Raw genomic sequence first — 11,093 nt, 5'->3', positions numbered from 1 at the left:
GATAATGTCCTCAAGAGGAGCTTAAACAAGGTTTTATTATTCGGAAACTGGCCAGTTGGAATTTAATTATTCCATGAATAATAAATAAGTGTTTCTTGCTAAGTCCACTCTTGGAATTGATAAGATGTTAATTAATTAAGTCCATAGCAAACTTTAATTAATTAATGGACATTTATATCTTAAGCGCGGGAAATAAATAATAAACAAAATGGAAACCTAGATTGCTTGTAATTTCGGATTTGGATGAGGAGGTCAATATTACTTCTATAGTGGTTGCTCGTAATATTCCAATATAAGCTTGTATTAAATTGTGGGTTCAATTTAATTAGTAAAAAGCTAATTGGGGGAGCCCATATCCAAAACCTTCCATAGATCCCTGACTGGGCCCAATGTGAACTTAATATAAATAGGAGAATAAATGAGACAGAAAACACAATTTTTAAAGATGAAATTTTCGTCCCTTCTCTTTTTGAAGGAGGACGAAATTTTCTAATTTTCTCATCCGTGAGTTTTTCAGCTCCTCCGTTAGAAAGTTCTGTCTCTTTATTCGAGTCCTAGTATTTTGATAAGATCAGCCCACCCTGATATCGAGATACAGTTCGGAAACCAGTCAGAAGATCTGTGGTCTAGTATTGAATATCATCGTAGAGAAGGCGCAAGCAATCGACGATTCTTCGGAGAATCAAATCGGTAACTCTAAACCGTAGAATTCATGTTTTAGGATTTATATTATTTAAGCATGAATTATTTGCGTTCTAACATGCAATTCTGTGTTAACATGTGAATAGATTAATCCCATAATCTGTCAAATAGATCCTACTTCTGATTTATTTGTTTTGTAGAATAAAGTAGAAAGGAAAAAGGTAGAGAGATGAAGAGAGAGTAAAGTACTTTTTTTCAAAAAAAAGGAAATGACTCAGCTACCGTGGGACAACCCAAAAAGAAATACGACTCAGCTACAGAGGGACAGAGGGAGTATATTGGTAATGAGTTGGGGACAACTTACCATAAATGAAACTACTCATTTTTTATGGGATGGACGTAAATAGAAAGCATACATATTTTTATGGGACAGAAGGAGTATTATTATACCTCTTTATCTTATAATGTAGTTTTTGTTAGTTATACTATTCCATTCTAAGTCACATTTGTATATATATCCATCGTAATAACATTGCCAGAGAACATCCACGTTTGTAAATGACAAGGTAATATATGTATAAGGGAAATGCAAATAACCATCAAATATTAATAGAAAATGAAACATCATATGGAGTAGAGGAATCCGGCTATAAAAAACCATATATTGCCAAATATAGATGTATATATACAACATGATCAACCTAGAATGTGGTTGCATGAGAGAGAAGTTAGAACAAATTGCAATCATCAAATTTTGGAAAGACTAGAAAACCACATCTGGTTTTTCTAGAAAATGATGATGCATTGTTTTTCAGACTGTGTCTCGAATGGATCGAGGCTTCATAAAAGATCCTTGAGGAAGAGTTTTCAAGAATTTAAGAAGCAGAATAAAAGGCACACCTCTTTTGCAAATCTATCAACCAGAAGTGGTATACCATATTTAATTTTATTTGATTTGTTGTGTTTTTTGTCATGATTATGATCTAATTACTTACTACAGATAGAAGCAAGATAAGGTATATATCAAATGAAATAGAGAAGCTTGGAAAAGGCAACATCATTGCTCAAGTATTCACCTACACAGAGATATGTGCTGCCACTAAAAACTTTAGCCATACCAATTTGATAGGCGAAGGCGGCTTTGGGAAGGTCTACAAAGGCTACCTTGAATCCAAACACATGGTAATTATATTGATTGATCGCCCATGATCTTGCTATATGCATGTATACATATATGTATGTGTTTGTTGGAATGGTTCGGCAAAGTGATTTGTTGATTGATAATCAGGAGGTGGCAGTGAAGCAACTAGACAGAAATGGTTTCCAAGGAAACAAAGAATTTCTAATAGAGGTGCTGGTGTTGAGTCATCTTCATCATCCTAATCTTGTAAATTTGATTGGATATTGTGCTGAAGGGAATCACAGGGATTTAGTTTATCAATACATGCCTTATGGCTCCTTGGAAGATCATCTCCTATGTATGGCCACAATTTATAGTAATACTTTCAACTTATTAATTTATATGTATTAATAAAGAAATTATTGCAGGTCCGAGTCTAGAAAAGAAGCCTCTAGACTGGAATACAAGGATAAAAATTGCTCAAGGAGCAGCGAGGGGGCTCGAGTACTTGCATGAGCAAGCGGATCCTCCAGTCATATACCGTGATTTCAAGGCGTCCAACATACTCCTAGACGCTAGCTTCAACCCTAGACTTTCGGATTTTGGTCTTGCCAAGCTGGGGCCCTTTGGCGACAAGGATCATGTCACGACTAGAGTTATGGGTACCTACGGCTATTGTGCGCCTGAGTATGCCCAGATAGGGAGGCTAACCACAAAATCAGACGTTTATAGCTTTGGAGTCGTGTTCTTGGAGCTCATCACGGGTCGGAGGGTGATTGATTATGCACGGCCAACCAACGAGCAGAACCTGCTCGCCTGGGTACGTACGTGCAACATGAAAGATTTGGTTGTTTGATAATTTATTTTGATGTTAGGATCGTTAATTTTTTTGTTTAATAATGGATCTTTATAGGCGGAACCGTTGTTCAAGGACAAAAAAAAGTTTCATTTGATGGCGGATCCACTGCTTCTAGGTAACTACCCAGAGAAAGGCCTTTACCAAGCTCTTGCTGTGGCGGCAATGTGCCTTAGTGAAGAAGCTAGCAATAGGCCTATAATGAGTGATGTGGTTAATGCTTTGGAATATTTGTGTGCACACCAAATCCAAGAAGAAGATCGCACTCAAGACCATGATGATGATAACTATAACGATGATGAAAACGACGTAGAGGGTGTCGATCACGAGGAATAGGGATGTTTATTGCTCCAACACATTCATGGTTGAGGTGGATTATCATATTAATCATGAAAAGTATAACAATATCACATGAATAATTAATGTCCTTGTTTAGGACAATTTTTGTTAAAAAGGTTTTGTAGTGACATACATAATCTTGCAGTTTTCTGCTATTGAATTAAGATTTGTAAATTTAGCATATTGAGATATGATTGACAATTTATTATGGATATTTTGGAGTCACTTTTGCTTATTTATTTGATATCACTTATTGTATTTGACTTACAACCACATACAGAGATACATGTATTTGACTTCCACGTCTTTAGTTAATTTTATTTGATTTTAAATCATTAATGATTTCGATCAATTTACGGCATCCAAAACAACACTCACAACTCTTCAACCAAATCACTAATCATAACTTCCCTTAGCACTCTTTACCTTATCTCTTAATTAAAAAACAATGCTCACAAGTCATCATCCCCTCCTTAACTATTAATGGGTCTCACCTTTTATCTTTTATTTATTTCTTATTTCAAATTATTTTAAATTATTTCTTATTCATTATAATTATTAATTTTTATTTAATTAAAATACGAGATTTATTAAAAATTGAAACTTACAAGATTAAAACTTACTCGATTTCCTCAACTTTGCTCATATTTGGCCAACAAATGGTATGATTTTATCTTGTTCTCTACTATTTTGCTATTTTGATTGTCTTGTGTGAGATGTGTAGGAAAAGAACTTAAATAGGTGATAAGGAATGAAAAAGTGAACCTTGGGACGTTTTTGCCCCACTGGAGGTCTGAACGATTCACTGGAATGACACTGACTTCCAGATAGTTTCTTGTGACTCGCTGGGTGTACACCCAACGACTCGCTCCAAAACAAGACCAATGACTCACCGGGATTTGTAACGACCATGTTTCAGTGATTTCTCAGTCCCCATATTTCTAGAATTTATTCCAAGTGCAAGAAGAAGGTCATTGTGAAGACTTTGATCATCAAGGCAAAGAATTCTCACCGCTTGATTCATCTCCGGGACAATAATGTTATCTTGTTTATGTTCCTTATATTTTCAATGGACTATATTTGTGATTTTATTCCAAACATGACTAGCTACTCATTTATAGAGTTTTGGGTGAAGACAAGATTGAACACATGTTTGAATAATTGATTTGAACTTTTTACCTAGTTCTTGTAGTTATTGTTGACTATCCTTGTGCTTTTATTCATTAGTACTATTAGCAACTGTTTGAATTATGATAATTAGGCTATAATAATCAAGATATAGATAACTTTTCATGGATAAGGGGATAATCACCACTTAAATAATTTACAATCGAGAGAAGATAAGGACTTGGCTCATAGAAGCTAAAGGGGTTTGATTCGAGGTATTGAAAGAAGACTTTGATATAACAATGAACTCTTGGTAACTCGACCCTACAAGTTAATGGTAACTTATCAAAATTTTCATATTGTATACTTTATCGAAAATGCTGGTGTAAGTAAATATCATGCTTTAACTTTACTAATATTTTTGCTATACCGATTTCAGTATTTCAATTTTCAATACCATTACCGTACCAAAACTCAATATTTCATATTATTACGGTATATCGGTTTTCAGTATATCGTAGTGACATCTGACATACCATAATTTTACGCTATACTAAATTGTGATATGACATACCGAAATAACATCGAAATCTTGTTTCATATCATTGTGGTATACAAATATTATGGGTATACATCAATATCGTAGTATATACTGACTTTTCAGTGTATCATGAATATGATATAGTGATGAAGCCATGATTTTGATGTTAGAGGATCTGAGTCACTCTTAATAGTAGTGGAGTATTTTATTGTCTTGATATCACCGAAAATAATTGTGTCATGAGTAGCATAAGAATGTAAGACATACTCCCTTTGTCAGCGAATAGGAGTCCCGTTTTTTCATTTCGGTCCGTCCGCGAATAGGAGTCCCGGTTCATTTTTACTATAAATGGTATATAGGTCTCACACTCCACTAATTCATTTTACTCACATTTCATTTAAAACTAATATATTCAAGTGGGGTCCATATTGCACCAACTTTTTTTCATCCACTTTTCTTAACATTTCTCAAAATCCGTACCGGAATGAGTATACCTTAGTGGCCAGAACTTTTTTTTATTATAAAAAATGAGTGATTGAAACTAGAAAATATATGTTGGTTGTCATTTAATTAGTCCGTTTAACACTTTTTTTCTCTAATATGTAAAAAGTGGGGGTGAAAAAAAAAGATATAAATTAAAAACCGTTAAATTAGAAAAAATAAGTAAGAGTACATTAGAAAATAAGAGTAAAAATCGTATATTTAAGTAAAATAATATGTGATAATAAAAATGGGAATAAAAATGAAACATAAAAGTGGAAATCGTGTATAAAAGTAAAATTAAAATGAAACTAAAACAGAAAAATAAGACATGTTTGGTTGACGGCAAAGTAAAATTGGCAAGGAAAATGATTCCTGGGAAAATGAATCCCCAACATATGATTCCTAATAACTTTACTTTCCTGTGTTTAGAAAATATCAAGATTTTAAATTTTATATTTGATTTAAACACCAAAATAAAAAAAATACTAATTATTTTTTATTTATAAAAAAAATAATAATATAAATTTTAGGAAATTATTAATTATAAATGATACTAGTAATAATTATTATATTTATTATTATGATTGATAGTTTAAATATGGATCATCCATCATAATATATAATAATATAATTGTAATTATAGTTACATGGAATATTATAATCATAAATGATTATTATAATAAATATTATTATTATTATTATCATTATTACATTCACCGATATTATAATTAAATAAATTTTATAATTTAAAATTTCAGTAGGATTTTATTGATTAATTATTAATTTTAAAAATAATAATTATTTATTATTGGGAGTGACCAATTGCTAACTCATTATTTAATTGCTAACTACAACTAATTTAAGACCATAAGATTTTAGAAATCTTGTGGTCTATAATTTGACATGTGTAATTTCATTTTTTATTTTTTTAATATTAAAAAGATAATAACAACTATGAAATTTAGGGTTTAGAAACACAATGTCAATACAGTGTATGAATACATCAACACAAAGAAATGACAATTTCATATTGACATATGACAATCATTGTTTTGACATATTATGCGTCGTGTATTGATATAAAGATGTTAACGAAATTTATGAAAATTTATGATTTTTTTTTCAAATTTTGACATCGGAACATATGCAAGTGAGATCTCGTTAGAATCCTTATGAAATTATCTTTAATTTGATATATGTTGTGCGAAAAAATAATTTAAATCGAGAAAGTTATATGCATTTTAAAGTTGTGGGATATTTTTCAAAAGTTAGTTACAACTAATTATTTGTTGTAAATTGACTTTAATACCCTTATTGACGTTTTTTTATGATAGTATTTACATTCTGGGGCTGAAGATCTAGGCCCTTGATTTGAATATCTAATGGCTATTATTTAATTTTAGTTAGCAATTAAGTATTGAGTTAGAGCACCCACAACCGTGCTCTTGCCAGCGGCACGGTTGTGGGCCCGGGCGGTACTATTCATGCCTGCTCTCTGGCAAGAGCACAACACCCACAACTGTGCTCTTCCGCAAGGACGAGCACAATTAATATAAAATTCAATTACACAAAAACATTTTCATAATACTAAAATTCATTAAAAAACCACAATAAAAATTACAAATTACAAATAAAATAAAAAGACATAATTAAAATCCTAAAAATTAAAAATTACATAATTAAAATACTAAAAATTAGCCGGTAGCCACCCGGAACGCCCGAATCTTGGGTTTGAGGAGGGGCCGAATATTCCGTATCCGGACTAGGAAACGGTTGCGAACCGAACCATTCGGGGTTCCAACCGTGGGAGCCGCTTGGGTTGTCGTCGTGACCGGACATAGTGGTGTTGTAGGGTGTGAGAGGAAGATGAAAATGGATATGAGAGATTGAAGATGAGAATGGAGATGAGAGAATGATGATGAGAATTGTGTAGTGAAAGTGTGAATTTTTGGGAGTGAAATTGAGGGTATTTATAGATGAAAGTGTGTATTTTTGGGGTAAAAAAAATGAAAAAAAAAATTAAAAAGGTGTAAAAAAACGGTTATAAACGGATATATTTTTTTGGGGAAGTGAATTTTTTTTTTTTAATCGATTTTTTAATTAAAAAACCGATTTTTTAAAAAAAATAAAAAAATTTTAAACTCAACGGCTATGCCGTTGACGAATGGGAGGGCGACACGTGTACGTCCGCTGGCACGGACGTGCTCGATACATCGAGCAGCGCCGTGCCAGCGGCGCGGTTGCAGGGGCGGCGGTCCTTCGCCTTGCCAACGGCGCGGACGGTGGTGGCGACTTTCGCCACCGCTGCGGATGCTCTTAGCAATATAACACTCCTCTATTTATTATTATATGATTTATAATATATAATTATATTTTAATTATTTAATAAATTATTAATTATTATTATGATAACAAAAATTTTAGATAAAATATATAATAATATAGTTATAGTTGTGATAATTTTAATTATAGTTATTAACTATACTGAAATTAAGTATGATTTATTATTTTAAATTATTTTTAAAACTTTATGTTAAGTAATAATAATAATAATAATATATTTTATTAAATATGTAAGAATCCTAAAACTTGGAAAAAGAATACCTAAGAAAAGTTAGGATTCAGAATCCTGGAAAGTTGTACTAACTTTCCTTGATCTCGGGAATCTGATTACTTTCTCAATTTGATTAAAAACCGAAACAAACACATGAATTTAAAATTTAAGGAATCAGATTACTTTCACAAACAGAATCCTGGTAACCAAACATGGATTGTTATTGGAGAATGGGTCCCACCTCATTAGAGAGAAAAAAGTTTCCAAAATTAGAAAGTGCATATTATTATGGGACAGACTAAAAAGAAAAGAGTGCATATTCTTGTGGGACGGAGGGAGTATGATGTAACTAAATTTTAAAAATATTATTCCCTCCGTCCCTGAAAATTTTTCACTTATTTCTATTTTTGTTCGTCCCAAAAATTTGTCACCTTTCACTTTTAATAATTTTGGTAGTGAATCCTACATTCCACTAACTCATTTTCACTTATATTTTATAATAACTAATATATAAAAGTAGGTACATATTCCACTAACTTTTTCAATCCACTTTCTATTATATTTCTTATAATCTGTGCCGAGTCAAATGGTGACAAATTATAATGGACGGAGTGAGTAACATGTAAGAGTGTCCACAATATGGTGCCCCGGCGCCACCGATTGCTGTGGACACGGGCAACCGCGGTGGGGTGGGGAGGAAATGCACGAGCCACGTTCGCGGTGGTGTCGGCGCCGCCTCTCAATTTTTGATTATTTATTTATTTATTTTAAATCTTTATCTATAATAATCTATTCTCAAATCATATTTTTCATTCCATTTTATTCTATTTATTTTTGTCCAATTAATTTTGTTCCATTCCAATTAAAATATACCAATAATTGATAAAAATAATGTGATTTGTGGTTGTGGCGTGACCACTATTGAGTTGGACAAGTTTTTGTGGCTGTGCCTTGGGCGGATTCGTGGCTGTGCCACTCTATTGTGGATACTCTAAGAGCATCCACAATAGTGGACTAGTACGCGGACTAGCCGCTAGTCCATTATTGCGACCGACTAGCGGTTGATGTACTAGCGCGACGGACGACCTTTCGTACGTCGCATATGACGCTAGTCCGCTATTGTGGGCTCTCGACGGACTAGCGCACGTACTAGTGATTTTTTAAATTTTTTTATTATGTATGTTTTTTTTAATTTGTATAAAATGGTTGCATTTTCCCCTTATTTGTGTCGAAATTTTAGTTCCGTATTTGTGTGAATTTGTGAATTTGTGAATTTGTTTGTTGGGATGTCCTAGTGCTAGTCCATTGTGCAGTGGGACCTAGTGATGTGATAGTGCAGTGGCTAGTCCTAATGAAGTGACAGAAGGTGTTTTTGGCTAGTCCGCCGGCTAGTTCGGTCTATTGTGGATGCTCTAAACGAGTAAACTCTAAACATAAGAGTATCAGCAGTGGCACAGAATTCCCGGCGGAATTCCCCGCAGAATTCTCAAGAACACCTCCTGCCACGTCATACAGACTTCCTACTGCACTGCCACGTCATAAGGACTTCCCACTGCACAGTGGCGGACATCCCCAAGGACTTCCCGAAGGACTTCTCACAATTTAAAAAACCACAAATTCACAAATTAATCAATTTCTGGAATTAAAATTTCGACACAAATAGGGAAAAAATTCCATTAAATAAAAAAAAAGAAAAGTACATTTCACCAAATTAAAAAAAACATTTCAATAATTAAAAACTACATCAACGACGACCCCTCTGCTGCCATACTTCTTCAATAATATCGTTCTCGAGCCGAACATGGGCTTGTCTTTGGCGCATGTCGGCATATGCACGGACTCGATCGACATCGTCATGAGGTATCCCCATGCGTACATTGCTAGTGGCCACGCCGTGGCTTGGACCCCCAGCACCAGCATCGTCATTGGTCCAATCAGTCAGTGCTGGACCTTCATCTTCGACAATCATGTTGTGCATGATAATACATGCGTACATGATGTCGGCGATGCTGTCAACATACCACAGCCGTGTTGGACCCTTCACTGCCACCCATCGAGCCTGGAGCACACCAAATGCCCGCTCCACATCTTTGCGCGCCGCCTCCTGGCGACCGGCAAAATATATCTTCTTTTCATCTGCTGGGCATCTGATCGTCTTCACAAAGACGAGCCACATAGGGTATATCCCATCCGCCAAATAATAGCCCATATTGTGTTGGTTGCCGTTGACGACGAAGTTGACGGCCGGACCAACGCCCATGCACTGCTCGTTGAAAAGGGGCGACGACTGGAGGACGTTGATGTCGTTGTTAGATCCGGCTACTCCAAAATAGGCATGCCAAATCCACAGCCGGTAGTCAGCTACCGCTTCAAGGATCATCGTGGGATTCTTGGCCTTGAAACCAGTAGTGTACATCCATTTCCAGGCAGCGGGGCAGTTTTTCCATTCCGAGTGCATACAATCTATGCTGCCTAACATCCCCGGAAACCCGTGCTGATTCCCGTGCATATCCAGCAGAGCCTGACAATCTTCGGGGGTAGGCCTCCGAAGATACCTATCCCTGAATATCTCTCTAACGCCCTGACAAAAATACTCCAGGCAATCGCGGGCAGTCGTCTCGCCGATGTGGAGGTACTCGTCGAACATGTCGGCCGCGCCTCCGTATGCCAGCTACCTGATTGCGACAATGCACTTCTGAATCGGCGTGTGGCCTGGTTTACCAGCCGCATCCTCCCGCACCCTGAAATACTCATATCGACGCTCCAAAGCGCCCACGATACGCAGAAAGAGCAGACGATGCATCCTAAACCGTCGCCGGAACAGGTTCTCCCCAAACCGTGGCTCCGGCGCAAAGTAATCTTCATACAACCGAGCGTGGGCAGCGAGGTGGTCCCGGGGTATTATAGTTCGACGATGGATGGGTCGAGGTACCGCCAGAGCCAAAGCCGCTTGTTCCTCCCTCTCCGCTGATTCCGGTACACGTGCATGAATCAGACGCATCATGTGTTCATAATGCCCACCACTACCACTACCACTACCACTACCAGCCATTCCGAATATATAAAAGAAATGTAGAGAGAGAAACTTGTTAAAACAAGTGGTGCGAATGAAATGCAGTTCAACGAGCCGTATATATAGAATTTTTTAAAAAAATTAATGCAATAAACGAGAATTCCGCGCGGATGTCCGTGGGAGTCAACGCAATGGCGGACGTCCGCACGCCCGTCGCGACGGAATTCCACGTAACGCCGCGGAACTGCGGTGTCCTCGGCGGAATTCCGTATCCATGCATACCATGCACAATGGCTGACATCTGCTGCGGAATTCTGGCACGCCGGTCAGTATTCCGTCGGGACGGGCGTCATTGCTGATGCTTTAAGAGTGTTGGAAAATTTTGAAATTTTCGATAATTCCGTGTGACAATTGCAATAAACAAGTTCTCCACATTTG

At 36.0% G+C, this 11,093-nt stretch overlaps 1 protein-coding gene across 2 annotated transcripts; it reads left to right on the top strand.

The window, feature by feature from the left end:
* Window positions 1-1,375: 1,375 nt before the first annotated feature.
* LOC121783375 (probable serine/threonine-protein kinase PBL23) lies at window positions 1,376-3,082 on the top strand. Of its 2 annotated transcripts, none has more exons than XM_042181430.1 (5): window positions 1,376-1,571; window positions 1,643-1,824; window positions 1,934-2,120; window positions 2,191-2,582; window positions 2,676-3,082. In XM_042181430.1, exons 1-5 carry the CDS (start codon window positions 1,436-1,438, stop codon window positions 2,952-2,954), a joined length of 1,176 nt encoding a protein of 391 aa, XP_042037364.1. In that variant the 5' UTR covers window positions 1,376-1,435; the 3' UTR covers window positions 2,955-3,082. The 2 variants fall into 2 exon arrangements, with proteins under 2 accessions (XP_042037364.1, XP_042037363.1); XM_042181429.1 differs by having other exon boundaries at window positions 1,931-2,120.
* Window positions 3,083-11,093: the final 8,011 nt, after the last annotated feature.

The sequence above is a fragment of the Salvia splendens genome, chromosome 21 (genome assembly GCF_004379255.2).
Source record: "Salvia splendens isolate huo1 chromosome 21, SspV2, whole genome shotgun sequence".
In the NCBI taxonomy this organism is placed as follows: Eukaryota; Viridiplantae; Streptophyta; class Magnoliopsida; order Lamiales; family Lamiaceae; genus Salvia; species Salvia splendens.
Note: the sequence above shows the minus strand (reverse complement) of the source record. Positions and strands in the feature narration are given on the sequence as shown.

Excerpts from the sequence above, each read along its gene's own strand:
- LOC121783375 (XM_042181429.1), top strand. The coding sequence starts at position 1,436 with ATGATGATGCATTGTTTTTCAGACTGTGTCTCGAATGGATCGAGGCTT. Across the intron at positions 1,572-1,642 it reads AAATCTATCAACCAGAAGTG|ATAGAAGCAAGATAAGGTAT; the intron begins GTATACCATATT and ends TACTTACTACAG. Across the intron at positions 2,121-2,190 it reads CTTGGAAGATCATCTCCTAT|GTCCGAGTCTAGAAAAGAAG; the intron begins GTATGGCCACAA and ends AAATTATTGCAG.